General features: G+C 37.7%; 4 protein-coding genes across 4 annotated transcripts in view; 1 reads left to right on the top strand and 3 right to left on the bottom strand.

The window, feature by feature from the left end:
• Nucleotides 1–606: 606 nt before the first annotated feature.
• LOAG_02292 (co-chaperone HscB) lies at nt 607–2,721 on the bottom strand (the record flags this gene model as incomplete). The annotated part of the gene is made up of 5 exons (XM_003137830.2): nt 2,314–2,721; nt 2,139–2,208; nt 1,562–1,732; nt 1,073–1,196; nt 607–857 (listed from the first exon to the last, which is right to left on the bottom strand). The coding sequence occupies exons 1-5, from the start codon at nt 2,358–2,360 to the stop codon at nt 607–609; spliced, it is 663 nt and encodes a 220-aa protein (XP_003137878.1). The 5' UTR covers nt 2,361–2,721.
• Nucleotides 2,722–2,883: 162 nt separating this feature from the next.
• On the bottom strand, nt 2,884–5,422 carry LOAG_02293 (hypothetical protein). Its single transcript, XM_020445967.1, has 7 exons — nt 5,316–5,422; nt 5,152–5,226; nt 4,925–5,013; nt 4,614–4,697; nt 4,235–4,378; nt 3,505–3,635; nt 2,884–3,282 (listed from the first exon to the last, which is right to left on the bottom strand). Exons 1-7 carry the CDS (start codon nt 5,395–5,397, stop codon nt 3,123–3,125), a joined length of 765 nt encoding a protein of 254 aa, XP_020303634.1. The 5' UTR covers nt 5,398–5,422; the 3' UTR covers nt 2,884–3,122.
• A 542-nt stretch (nt 5,423–5,964) lies between these two features.
• On the top strand, nt 5,965–7,027 carry LOAG_02294 (hypothetical protein). The gene is made up of 3 exons (XM_020445968.1): nt 5,965–6,170; nt 6,339–6,461; nt 6,675–7,027. Exons 1-2 carry the CDS (start codon nt 5,984–5,986, stop codon nt 6,431–6,433), a joined length of 282 nt encoding a protein of 93 aa, XP_020303635.1. The 5' UTR covers nt 5,965–5,983; the 3' UTR covers nt 6,434–6,461; nt 6,675–7,027.
• LOAG_17403 (zinc finger protein) overlaps nt 7,019–14,692 on the bottom strand; it is an 8,966-nt gene continuing 1,292 nt past the window's right edge. The window contains exons 3-17 of the mRNA XM_020450064.1: nt 14,364–14,495; nt 14,134–14,228; nt 13,934–14,034; nt 13,474–13,600; nt 13,053–13,313; nt 12,659–12,876; nt 12,431–12,568; nt 12,144–12,267; nt 11,859–11,981; nt 11,543–11,630; nt 11,212–11,369; nt 10,458–10,622; nt 10,168–10,323; nt 9,831–10,029; nt 7,019–8,007 (exon numbers count right to left, since the gene is read on the bottom strand). Coding sequence (XP_020306316.1) covers nt 7,991–8,007; nt 9,831–10,029; nt 10,168–10,323; nt 10,458–10,622; nt 11,212–11,369; nt 11,543–11,630; nt 11,859–11,981; nt 12,144–12,267; nt 12,431–12,568; nt 12,659–12,876; nt 13,053–13,313; nt 13,474–13,600; nt 13,934–14,034; nt 14,134–14,228; nt 14,364–14,495 — 2,102 coding nt within the window. The 3' untranslated portion in view covers nt 7,019–7,990. The remainder of the gene's footprint in view (nt 8,008–9,830; nt 10,030–10,167; nt 10,324–10,457; nt 10,623–11,211; nt 11,370–11,542; nt 11,631–11,858; nt 11,982–12,143; nt 12,268–12,430; nt 12,569–12,658; nt 12,877–13,052; nt 13,314–13,473; nt 13,601–13,933; nt 14,035–14,133; nt 14,229–14,363; nt 14,496–14,692) is intronic.

Genomic DNA, 14,692 nt, shown 5'->3' on the forward strand with positions numbered 1-14,692 from the left:
AAGTTCTGTATTGCACATGCACCAGCTGATGGGCAGGATGATTAGGCTGCAAACAACTAAAGAAGAGACCAAATGATCAGGACCCCGCATATCGGGCTCCCAAAGGAAGATGCATTATGACCTCTTCCCGCTTGACTAAATTCGCTTATTTTCCCTTTCCATTCCTTTCTGGTCACCGGTTCAATAACCAAGCTGTTTATAGCCCAGATATGCACTGCGAGCTTCAGCCAAACACAGTAGAGCAAACTATGGGACAAAAATGAAGGGGGACCTTTTCAGCAATCAAACACTCGCCCTATTTGCTCCATCCTTCAAAGTTTGGAGGTGACTCGAGACTGGATCCGTAATATTGAAAGACTAAACCCGTTTTAGCATTGCGAAAGCAAGTGCTTGAAGCCAGGCTTTCTCAAGAAATCTTGACTGACTATGAAAAGTGTAAATGTTCATAATATGGAAAGAAAAAAAAAACAAAAGGGGCATGAAATGCCATCTTCTGACCCTTCATCACTTCGGTGTTATATATTTCTAATGTAGAAAAATTTCAGTGCTCAGAATAAATGACCATTCCACTTTTGTTTTTGAGCAAAACAACTGAGAAGTAAAGATTTATTCATTATCTGCCATTTTACTTGATAAACCGGCCTTCAAACGGTAGTAAAAGGTTAATTTGAATACAGCTTCCTTCGCTTTTTTAAGCTCGTTTGTTTCAATGCTGCTCTTAAATTCTCTTCCTATCAACTGAATCTTAGTTTCCACTTCATCCAACAAAATCTTCAGTTCCTTTGAATCATTGCTTGTTACTATCAATTCATTCAGTTCCATCATTTCTGCCAAGAAATCCCTGCTGCCCATTGCATCTAGAAATAGTATCACCAACTACTGAACCACCTCTGACCAACAAAATAAATTTAAACCTCCCGAAGTTTTTTTGGATTTCAGGAAAACACACAATCTGCCAGCCAGAATGCTGGAGTAAAATTCCGGAAGTTGTTGTACAACTAATTTAATGAACTGGGAATTGAGTTCCGTAATGATTAATAATCGATAATCAAAACAAGTTTGGGAAAGTTACTTTTATTATTCAGTGGCTCCCCTTTCAACGTTAGCAGATATTTGGCTCTCTCCAACGGTTCGGTCAATGTTTTATACGCTTCATTGAGATATCGTGAGCAATTTTCAGATATTTCTTTCTCCTTCTACAAAGTGATGAATGAATTGTCGTGTACTTACTGTGACGCCAGAATTTAACTTCCCCATGAATTTCAGGTTGGAAGGAATTAGAAATGAGGAAATATCGAGTAAATTTTCCGTAAAATCGATATGAATCCTTAGAAGATTTAAAAAAAAACCTGACCAAGTAATCAATTTAATCAAGAGTAAGCTGAAAACGATGCAACGAAGATCAAATAATCTCACCTCGCCTTTAAGAAAAAAGGAATATTTTTTCGCTTCTATGAAGATGATACAAACAAGGGTTTTTTCCTTCTATGAAGACGATGCAAACAAATTAATTGTCGAAATGCACAGTGAGTTTTCAAAAGTGCATAAAGCAAAATACTACTTGAGAATGTTTTGAAAATTTGTCAGGATGAATAACTGATTGCAACTTGAGAAAATTCATCTTCAATAATGAAAGATCAACGTCAAATCCAGGAAGTAGCCCTAAATAATCGAAATAATTTCTGCCTTCAACTGGTTGGATGGCTGAACACACTGGACAAAACACCTTTTCCTGTAACAAGCAATATCCACTTATCAACAAGTAGAAAGACATTGAAGAGTTACTATACCAAATCTACATAAAATCCTTCAGTTCAACCAATCTTAATTCTCATTCTACGTATCTCAATAATGAGGTTTTAGAACTATATAACAAGAGCGAATCGGAAAGGAATTAGCAGATAAATAATTTACAAAGGTGAAGAACTTGGCTTCTGATTTAATTAATTGCCAATATCACTTGGATAAGGTAAAGATAATAAAAACAAGAAAAATTCAATATGACATCAAAAATAGGAAAAGCGAATGGAAAGGTTCCATCAGCAAATTAAATTCCCCCTACATATTGAAAATATTTTCGCTTGATCAGGGATTTCATCACGTACTACGCATCATTTTTTAAAGGAATGGAAATGTACCTTCAAACATTCAATAGCTTTATGACATTTCCAACAATCCAAAGCTTTGGTGTACCGTTTTTTGATTTTACTGGAAAGAGAAACAAGCTGCATTTGATGCCATAAATACAGCCTGCATAACCAATTTAAATTTTCAAATAAGTGATTATCGAGAAATTGAAAAGTAAATACTCACCAAAAATTACGTAAGGGAAAAGCCGGCTTCAAATGAAATAAGTACATCTCCGAAAAAGCTAAGCTCAAAACCTCAAGCTCTTTTTTCAAAGCGCAACTCGATTAACAATTTTTCAGTAACACTGAAAAACCGAGACAAAGATAACGATTTAAAATGAACTACCAATACGAAAGAATGGATTCATACTGCTTCAACAGCATATGACCACAAAAATACACAGAGCTACAGGGTGCCAGTTAGAACCATATCCAAGAAAAATTTATCGACCCCTGCGACAGTGAGATTTTATCCTGATCAAATCATTCGTTACCACATATTATCTCATACTTTCTTTAAAAAGTGATGGCTGCCCAACGAATTTCCTGTCACATCTACAAAATCTTAGAACATCCCAAATATCGGTATCGCACGTCATAAACTAGTCAACCAGGGGCACATTAATAAACATATAAACCTATTACCAAAATATATAATTAAATACGAAATATAATCAATATTATTAACAATCGAAAGGATGCAATGCACTGACATTTCGATAGCAATTAAAGTGGAGGACAAATATTACTTTTTGCGGAATTTTATTTTATAAATGGTTCACGAAACAGTATAAAATTTATAAGTGTTTCATAAAAATACGAAATAAGTGGTTCATAAAACAGTATGAAGCTAATACTTTAAATTACGCCCATAAAGACAAGAAAAATTGAACATAACTGAACGCAACACTATGGTAAATAAAAAGAACCACACGCAGAGAATATTAAGGATACCCCAGAGATCAACAAAAACAAAAGGAGCAACCAGGAAAATCATTTGTTGGCGTAATTGACATACATTGACTGCGAAGGTGTTATCTTGAAATTGTTTAAACCAGCACGAGCTGACGTTGCTTCAGCTTCCGTCTCGAATTCAACAAATGCAATATCTGGCCTATTCGGAATACGTCTGATGTCCTTGAGACCAGGGTAACTATAAAAAGAAGGTCCAAAATTTTTTTTTAAGTGTGACACTTCAACAGAGTCTACATCAACTGATGATAGTAATGAAGTTTTTGAATTTTTGCAGAACAATTCTGATGGAAAGTTCTCCAACAATAAACGATCTAAATAACCATAACGAGAAATACTCTGCTGTACGCACTTTTTCAAAATTGGGGAGCTGAATCCTAAAAAGACTGTTACTAAAACTTACGGATTAAAAAGAAGAGAAAGCATCTGCTCTGTTGTCTCTTCAGGCAGATTTGTGCAAAACAGGATTTTATTCGGCGGGTTTGCTTTTTCCGGAAGCTCGGTTTTCCCAGTAGCGCCTTTGTCTATACGCATCTACAATGGAATCAAATGCAGAGAACTTGAAGTATTTGCAACATATATATATATATATATATATATACACGTATATGGGTATTTCCCACGGACACCCCCGTGTCGCCCGGAGCTTATGTCCCCTTATGTAGTTGCGAGCTATGCTGACGAGCTATCCTCCGGTAGGGCTTCCCATGCGAGGCAGGCCTCAGATAAAGGGTCAGAGAAGGTGGTCCACGAGCACAAGCAGGATGGGTGGCGAGCAGTTAACCTCTCGACAGCTATCCCGGAGGACAATTTTAACTCTAAATCAGAGCAGATAAAGCTCGTTCAGCCCTGTGAGACTATTCATTTAAGAGGTTGTCCTAACGGTTATCCTAAAAACTACGTCTCACCCTAGCTCCCTAGGCTCTGGTAGATGAACCTTGAAAATGACGGGTGGGGCCAGTTCCGCGTACGCTGTGCCTCATCTAGAAAAATTCATTGCGCAGACTGGAAGAATACACCCAAATTTATAGCGTTTACAGCAAGCGTGGTAGAGCCCTTTCCAAATCTTCGTTCGTCAAGCCTAGCCATTAACCACCATATGTTGTGCAAATTAAATATTGACGAAACTTTACTTTTTTACTTTCCTTTACATGATTTGTCTTCTTCCGCTTTTCTCCAGCAGCCTGCTTGGCAAGAAGGTGCTTTTTCGGACGATCTACATAAGTACCTTTCGCTTTCGCAATAACGTCAGAATCCTCTCGTGCAAATTGTATACGCTGTAAAACAAAATGTTTTAAATATTTTGGTGCCTCAGATTTGACCGACTAAAGGAATGTTTAGAGGTGGGGAGTGGCAAACGAATACAGCAAAAGCTTACCATCGCAATGATGTCTAAACCTAGAAAAATTCTTTACAAAATCGAAATAAGATTACGAAGATGGAAGAAATATTGATGATAAGTTCAGTAAGTAGAAGGTCTTCGTGGACCAAGTGTAAATAAATCAAACCCACCATAGGCTTATCGTAAAACGGGAACCCTTGCATCGCACGCAAGGCGTTCGTTGCTGAACTTATTTCCTTGAATATCACATGTGCCTGCAGAAATTTATACATTAACCAAGGAAAAGGAGTTAAACGGTATGAACTTGATATATTCACACTTCAGTACAAAAGTGAGACTCCACATGTAAGTTCAAAGAACAGAAGTAGGGGCCTTGCAGGTAGCGGCAATATGTATATATATATATATATATATATTGTACATATATACAAAAATACAATATGGTACGAAGTATGCCTAAATGTTTAAGAATAAAACAAACCTGCCCACGCATCTTCAGTGTTTTGAATGCCATTATATCAATGATCTGCCCGAACTGCGAGAAAATTGCGTAAAGAGCCTTTTTGAGCTCTAAAAAATTTATCCATCGTATCGCAAATAGAAATTATCTTTCCCAATCCCACTAAATCTATCTCAGATTGCTAATTTTACTCGGCATGCCCACATCAGAACTACTACCAGATAAGCTGATCAAAGTGTACAGCCTACCTTCCTTTTTCGTTTTCTCATTAAGATTATTGATATAAATGGTATGATTTGGCTTTACATCCATGGCAAAAGCACCTGAAAGCAACAAAATTACGATAACGTCACGGCAATACATATCCCTCACTTCCCAGGAAATGGTAACCGTCACAGAGTGAAAATCTCACCAGTTCTGAGTAGTAAAACGCAATCCAAGATTCCACCATTTGCATTCAGTTCGCGGATAGCCACCCCCGCTATGAAATTCATTGATCTCGTATACAGACGTTTACTGAAATATTAAGAAACTGCTCTTTTAATTATGAAATTTAGCATCCAGAATGTGCTACTGTTGAAGAAGAGCAAGTGGTTATGATCTCCATTAGAAAACAAGACTAAGTTGCGGTGTCTCCCACAAGACTATTAGCATGGACTTTGATTTCTGTAATATGTTTGCACTTGTAAATAATCCCAGTCAGATCTTTCTCATAACTGCTATTCAATCACCTGGTGCATTGCTTTCCTTCAACACTATATCGTTGAACATCGGGAAACTCGTCTTCCAAAAAAGGATTGAAGTCGTTCGTATAGTCGTTTGTTTTGTTGCAGTCATCTATTTACATGTAGACAACGCATAATGGAAGTCTGCCATCTTATCTGGATAAAGTCAAAAGTTCAGATCACTTACCTGCACTGTTGCAAAGTGGAAGTATTCACTACCAACTGGTACAATGAGTGCTGCTCATGGAAGATGGCAAATCCCTCGTACAAGAGGTTGCGGTCTTGAGAAAAACTATTTCATTTCGAGGCTACTTATTTTTCAGAACGCTTGCTCTAGTGGAGTCATAGGGCTTCGATGGCTTTGTTTCGGGATTACCAAACACTTACATTTGGTTTCATTCCAGATACGAAGAAGTGTTTAGCTGAAGCAGAAGTACCTGGTATTCCTACCAAGGACGTACTGTTTTTTGATAAGTCAGTTCGAATACTGCATATCTTCCGAACGTGTTGCATAAAAGTTCCACGCGTCAACTGCAGAAATGGTTAGTGAAGTACCCATTCAGTAGAATAGAAAGTAATAAGTCGTCCTAGGATGTCAAACCTTGGATATCTTGAATCTAATCCCCTAAACCTGCCAAGCAGCTTGTACACTTCTCAAGCTTTTTACATTTATACCGAACACTAACCTGCTTTTGTTCTCATTTATCTAGCCGAATTGGACGAACGTTCTTTGGGGTGCATGTTTTTGGTGTTATCCGTTGTACGTCCTCGCCAATTTACATCGTGTGGAGGTTGTCAAGTATGATATATATGGGAACCTAATAGAAAATAAGGTGAGCTTTGCGACTTTAACTTTAGGATAGCTTTTGAACTAATAAAGCACATTACTCAGTAATTCAAACTTCGTCATGCAAAAGACTGACCACTTATCCACTTGTTTGTAGATCGCTCTAGATTTCAGGGAGTACGCGTAACTTCCTCCTGTCCTGTCAGGGGAAAGCTATGCGTGTCCGCTGGAATCCTTGCGTCATTCCCATTTGCTTCAGACAGTAGCTGAATACTGGTGGCGTTACCCGTCTAGAAAAAGTGTTCAGCAATAATGACTGAATCCTGAATTGCAAGAATGACCGATATTTTACTGTCATCAACCTATCCGAGTATGCATGAGAGCCGAATCAACTCAAGATGTAAACAGCGTGACATGCTTTGAAAATTTTGAATTCTCACATTATACACCTGTCCGTACATTTTGTTTCTGTAAATCTTGACGTTACAGCGACTGTTTCCCCACTCACTACTCTGAACGTAACCCAAAACCTACAGCACGCTAGAGCGATTTAGAATCCTCTCTCTATTTAAATGCGAATGCCACACTTCGTGGGAAAGCGTTTCCACTGTCTCCTGTTATTAATTTTCTTTAAACCGCTTAAGTCTTCGCTGCACATTACGAATCCATCATCAATGCAGCATTACCAAATGACAGAGTTCACTGATTCAAATATAAAATAGCAAAGTCGTCAAATAATGCAGCAAATAAAAATGCGCAGAGGCTCCAGCCTGTTACGTTATTGCACGACAAATTGCCTTTCACAAAACCTGTGCCCTAAACATCATTTCTGGAAATTTAAAAGTCCTAACTTGAAACAGCTCAAGATGCAACCATTTCCTGAATGAGGTTTGCATACAAAACACCATGACACTTAACATACAAACAATAACATAAAACGTACAAACACATCGCAGATGGAAATTGAAAATGTAATATAGGTTATACACATGATAAAAACGTATAAATCAATATATCAGCAATAGAAATACTCCAGAATACACTTTAAAAAAATCATTGAATAGTGACATTTAAGCAACCAATCCACTACAATTAGAAGAGCTCTTCGGGTTGTTCACAGTTATCCATAAAATAGTTCTCACGCTAAATAACAAGTACGACAAACTCACAAACGATCTTAATTCTCGCCGCACAAAATGTAAGGATTCGCTACCAATAGTTCAGTAACAAAATCTCATTTGAAACACACGAATGTAAAATGATATAGGTAGAGAAAAGCCAGTAATACACAAACCATTTCTTGACCAAATGAATTTCATTTCGTTCCGCTATAAATATTTTCGGCACTGTCCCAGTCAATGACACCACTCTTATCTGACATGCAGAAATTGTGATCGCGCTTCACAGATAACTACTGCACAGCTAAGTAAACAGAATGTTGAGACATGACGAAAAACATAATCAGAATAAGTAACATTTCCTTTCAAATACACCGGATACCGAGCAATGTTCCCTCAGCTCGGAAAGATAGCATCGACGTCTTTCTCCGGCCTGAGCAGTCTGCGACCCACAAAGTTAAACCTTCCTTGCCCCTAAACATATTTCGGTTAAAGAAAGCCCTTAGTTTTATAATCATCTCATTCCATTAAATGTCCAAAGCAAAACAGTAGAAAATATGCGACTAAAGCAGATGATCTAGGATCATTAAAATGTCTAACGTTCCGAAACCATTCTAATCTCAATTCCAGGTAAGAGTGAATGGGAACTTTTAACCGTAAGAAAACTGATCCAGTCAAGAAAACCAGTATCCAAAAGTGTCCCACCAAGAATGTCCTTAACAGAATAGAAAAGTTTACTAAAAACAGGAGATCCTTGAGGGAATGATTGAATACGATCATTTTGTCAAGACAATTGACCATCTCTGGACCTGAATCCGGAAAAATCCCTGTTGTGTCCTGCGTCTCAGTAAGCATGGAGAAAGACAGTCAGAAAAAGCTACTATCGCAAACACAATCACACAAGACATTCATGGGAAAAACAGAGCAACTGTAATGCATTATTAATTTGAATTTTGTCATATGGAAGGGGTGCGTAGTCAAAATTTCTCTTAGCAGCATGCTGAGAACAAAAAAAGCACCAAAATAGCATTTTCTGTTAATGATAGCTGCTGCTTCTGGCGCTTTGGTGGAACAACCGTTAATTAATGATTAGTAACAACACACCTTCATCACCAAGAAAACGTTAGAAAAGTTGGAAGAAACCCGGAATCCCAGTGCCATTAAACCATTTTTAGTAGGACTGTCCCAGTACATTCCAGATTTTCAGATTTCTCATATGCGTTCCCAGTTATCCAAAGCTTCCCTCACGCTTTTCTCAACGACTTTTAGATGTAGTAAATATGGAAGTTAAAGAACAAAAATTAAAACATAATACTACATAGGAAGCATCTAATCCTACCCAAACGATAAAAGTCTATTATGCAGTAATTATGAATTTCATCCCGTACCTGAATTCCTAAATCCATTATGTTTAGCTCAGGTTGCGATACTTAGCTACATTATAAAAATTAACTTTCACAGGAAGTCTTTCGTAGCAAATACACTTGCTACATGAGTTGCTTATGCTGATCGATTCTATGAAGCATAAACCTAGACTGCGAATTGTGCTTTACACAGCAATACATGTTACAATATCTGCAATATAAGGAAGCTTAACTTTTTCTCGCCTCACTGTCTGGTATTTCTCTTTTTTTTTTAATCCGGATGTAACGATTTAGAACATAATATTCCAATCGCGTAATACCCTTCGAGATTTGAAACTCGTACAGCACTGCAGTTTGCCGTCTTCACTGGATGACTTCCTTGCTTTTATCACATTGGTTTTCGTGATGACGGCACTGGGTCGAAAATATCGGTGCAATTCATGCATGACATCCACATTTTTATTTTTGCTATTTCCAATTACTCCATATTTCGGGATAATCTGCCCAGATCTGGCCCAACATCCCTTCAAATCTTCGTTTCTGTCTTCGCTACTTATCTCCTCAAAGGAGGACGGAAAATCTGCGAGCAAAAAAAAATCAGTTAGCACACAAATAGAAAATAACCGAGCGGAAAGTAATTGTGCCATAGAAGAAACAATATTTCTAAATTGTGTCCCCCTAGAAAAACATGCAAATTGAATTTGTGCGAAAATTAAAGTGAACAAGACAAAGTAGATTTGTGTGGTATCAAATCCAATTTCAGAATTTAGTTTTGTTTCCCAGAAATATCAAGGACAAAAAGCATGCAACAGGTGATCGTCTGTCATGAATCCGACGAGCTAAAGCATGGACATAGCTACGTAAGGCTACTAAGCAAAGCGATGTTCATATATTTAAGATAAATGAAATGGAATATAAACAAATCAAAATTACCCGATGCTGAGCTGACCGCATTATTCAAAGTAGAATTTTGCGTAGGATTTTTTGGATGTACGGTGTTCAGATGTACTTCGAGCTTACTGTAGCTACTGCACTTGAAGGCACAAACATCACAGCTGTACATAATTTCAGCAGAACATAGTTTTACCTGATGATCCGTCACCAAATGTTGCAGCATATTGAAAGCATATTGCTAGAAAAAGCTTGATTTTCTAAATAAAATTAAATTAGTTGAAAGACTTTCACGTTAAGAAAGCTATAAATGCGTAATGAAACAGCTATCAATCCAAAACAACGGAAACATAATTGAATACTGAGGAACAAGTATTACCTTGCCGCAATGCTTGCAACGCCCACCATCTTCTTTTTTCTGTGCTTTTGTTAAGAGATCAGAAGTAACGAGGCCATGTGCCATGACAAGATGCCGTTCCAACCCTTCATATGTCCAGAATCTATCACGACAACGACTACAAGCTAACGGTGCGCCCTGAAACGGACGACTTTTCATATTCCTTAACTAACAGAAATATGAAAAATATCATTGTAAAAGAAATGAACAAACTGTCTATATAAACTGGAAATAACCGACTGCATTCACTAGCTCATGAAATGCTCGCTTGCCTGCTGCATATCAGCTGATGTTTTCCCGCGCATCTGTTTATGGAAGAGTTGCAAATGTGTCAGATATCTATCCCTGTCCTGGACATTTTGATCACAGATTTCACAAACATTGTTGTTATGTCCAGCAGATATAACTCCACCTAGTTGTGTACGAGATGCTGGGACCTGCAATCAAGAAAACTACTAATTTTGTTAATAATGATCCCACTTGTTCATAATACCCCACTCTAAATGCTCTGACATTAAATTTCATTTGCTTAACAAAGTACGAAAATGTATTGAAATGAACATATTGAGAAATAAGAACTTTTCATATTACAAGACAGAACAACACATCACCACATTTAGTACTTCAGACGAGTGAGCAATTATTCATGTTTTAGGAAGATCGGGTCTCACATGTTTTGCCATATTTCCTCCCACTTTTAGCCCGTGATAGTTTTTATTCGATAACTTATCTCGATAAGCATAGAAGAATTCCCGTTATCCTTGTCTTCCAAAAGAAAACTAAAGAGAACAACATAAGACCAATTCGTTAGCATGAAAGACAAAGGTTATGAGAGTTATTCTGCACCGAAAATATTTCCGCATGACTTCATGACAGCCCATAACATCAACATAATGCAACCTTCCTTATATGCAGCCCAAGAAATCGAACTTTGCTAATACTATAACGTTTGCACAACAAAGACGTATGTGATTATCCATAACATGCATATGTTTTCTAAAAGTACCACAAAAAAAACCAATATACTTGCGGTGGTGCCCTAATACGTCCAGCAAGTGAAGCAGCTGTGTGTTGGGCCACAGTTGGTCCACGGATTCCGGCAGCTACTCCACGCTGGGCGAATAAGGACAATCCCGGGGTACGCATTCCACTAACAGCAGCACGTTGCAACTGTTGCTGCATCGCTGAAAAATATTATAATTTAATAATCCGAAGTAAATAAGGTTTTGAAAATCTATTCGAAACTAAAAATTGGAGTTGTCCTGTTTCGAGTGACATTCCAATGGAGCACAACAAAACATCCCATATAAATTTTTGATTTCTAACGCTGACCGGAAGTCATATTTCGTTTTCTTACCTGCCAAGAGACTTGGATTTCCTATTAACGAAGACATCTTTGCCTGGTGTTGATGATGAGCCACGACTTGCGCCGCCCTTATCCTTTGCTATAAATTATTTCACATTATCCGGTACAACTAAATACAAACGTGGAAAGAGCACTAAACAGTCTTTGGTTTCATTTTACAAAATATATTCCGAAGACTGAAGGACATGAATATTCTTCACCTTGAACTGAACAGCAAGATGTACTTAATGACCATATAAACTTACATACGAATTATATCTTGAAAATGTAGAAGAAAAATAAACACACTTCGATCCTTAAACAGTACCTGCTGTAAGAGGAGTGCAGCTTGCTGTTGCTGTGCTGCCAAAAGTGCTGAATTAGTCACGGCAGACTGACTACGACGCTGTTGCGCCTGCTGTTGTTGCGCCAACTGAGCACGCTGCAGTTTCTAGAATGAATTCAAGAAAGAGTGGATAAAAGGAACGGTTGCTGGAAACGGAATCCTGCTCATAACGTCCAAAAGATATGTAAAGACAATGAAAGGTATCATCGTACTGAAAAAATACAACACCATCGTCTATCCAAGAATTAAGAAAAATTATAAACAAACCTCTACTTGTTGCCGCTGCGCCACTTGTTGTTGCTGCAATATCGTCGGATCAACAGGAGGCTTATCCCATAACCAGTGATTGATGGCACTGACATCTTGCGGGTGCTTTGGTGCCATTATCAGGCTGGAATATAAGCTGGAGATGAGGTGAGAAATCCATGGGAAGCATCAGGAAGATAACAAACCTGCTAGCTCTTCACACAAATAACATGAAAACCACGATCTTTTTCGATGACATGCCACAAAAATTTTGAATATTTCTGAGTAAATCCATAACATGCACTCACCGAACTCTATTCAGATCTCTTCGACACATTTTGAGATGTTGGTCTCGTTGTCCTTTGTACATGAAGTCTTCGTTACAACATGGGCAAGGATTTCGAGGGATAGCTTCTTCCTTCCCAGCCACAAGATCGTGCTCTCTCCTAAACATAAAACTGGACTAGAATTAATTTCATAGTCATAATAATCGGCAGATAATGGTAGAGATCATTTAAGGTGGACAAATAACATACAGATAATGCTGTGAAATCATATTTTCATTCGTGAAAAATTCAGGACATAGTGCACACTGGTATTTCCTTCCATCAAAGTGTGGTGTCTGCCGATGCACCGAAAGAATGATTCGTGATTCAGTTCGGAAATTGCACAGCTGACAAGTATACTGTTTTAGTTTATATGGTTCATTTTTCTTCCGCAAAGCTTCCCACACTGGTTTAAGCTGCTGTGCAACCTCAAACACGACTTATATATCTCAGGAAATCTTTAATAATTCACTACAACTTGTAGAGAATACCAAATAAAATCTGTTCCAAAGTATGAACCTCTACATAAGGGAAATGCAGAGCATTACACTTACGAACTCAAATGTTCGTTCATCATTAAAATTATAGAATGAACACGGAAAACCTGTTTATATGTTTCCATATTTTTCGGAGTTTCAGGCAAATTTTTTGCATGGACGATATCGGAATATGTAGACTCCTGAACAAGATCTTGTCCAATATCCATCAACAACTTGGTCATATGAGGAGCGGGATGCCCCAATTTCAACAAATGCCGTTCGCGTTTTTCAGCTTCGGAAAGCTTTGGCCTTTCGTCGCCAAACATCCGCCCGATCACTTTTGATAAAGGTGCATCAGGATCATGTTCGATTAGCAAATCCACAACCTGTGAAGAATTCATTAGCATCTGCACGCTAAATATTCCAATGATTTTGAACTTCTTATAGCACTTCAGTTTTACTCCAAAGCAAATTATTTCTACAACACAAAAATCTAGTCAAATTTTTAATGAATAATTTACACGCAGAATAAATGTCAAAAAATACCTGTGACGGCGGGAAACTAATGGTGTTTGGTAACACCAACTGCTTGTCCAGTATAAGTTTCCGGACAGACAAGGGTTCACGCTGCACTTGAATATTAATGGCTCCTAATAATGCATCCAACACTTTCCTGCATAGAAAATGTAACGAAATAAGATGCTAAAAACAATCATGAACTCATGATCTCTGACTTTCACTAGATAGGTTCTCCTAAACCAAACACACTAGATAGGTTCTCCTAAACCAAACAGAACACTACAATAAAGACCATTTGCGCCATGTATTGCCAGTTAACTACTCCTATTTATCAAAAAAATCACAAAAAATTATAGTGATCAGTGCTGAAAGATTTGCCAGGTAATACTTTTTAGGGTAAATAATCCAGCAGCATAACGCATAAAGCAACCGAAGTAATTAACTACGTCTTTACACCGCTCATATTCGCTTCACAGAATTAGCTCACCTCTCCACATTCGCATTCTTATCGATTGCATCTTTGACATAGGCCTCTAACTTATTCAATAAAGCTTCACCGCTTGTCAATTCTGGTTTCTTTTCCCCTGCCTAAAATTCATTTTATTTAAAGCCCTGTAAATATGAATTTACTTCTTTTTTTCTTTATGTATAATATGGTACACAGCTTCGAGAAAGATGCAACTGAACCTGAGTGTCTGGATCATCTGGCACTGGTGATTTTGCTTTCTTTTTCGCAGGTGGCTCATCACCAGAGTCAGGGTCATCATGATCGTCATCTAGCTCTGCAAAACAAAGTCATATACATATAAAGAAAAACCATAGTAACTATCAAATCTCGACAGATCTCATTAAGAACGGCATTTTCTTCTATCGGTATAGTCAGTTAAGAATATTGCTAAAATTGCAACATCGCTTACCTATACATTCAACAGCTGCCGACTTATCAGCACCATTTTCAGTGAACATCGATGTTTTACCATTCCCCTTATTTCCGCAAGGTTCATTTTCAATTACAATGTCATTTTCCATTGTATCCAACCCATTGAAATCTGCGAAATATCTACCGATTATCTCAGGAAGAAATTAACTAGTTTATCTTGGGTGTTATCGCACTGTAATCCGCTTTGAATAAAGAACGCATAATTAACTTCAGAAAATGAGTTGTAATGCAATAGGCAGTATAAGTTACAAAAAAATAAGACTGAGATGCCATATTTCAGATTGATCCTAGAAACACACCCTTGTT

This window comes from Loa loa (genome assembly GCF_000183805.2).
Source record: "Loa loa unplaced genomic scaffold supercont3.70, whole genome shotgun sequence".
In the NCBI taxonomy this organism is placed as follows: Eukaryota; Metazoa; Nematoda; class Chromadorea; order Rhabditida; family Onchocercidae; genus Loa; species Loa loa.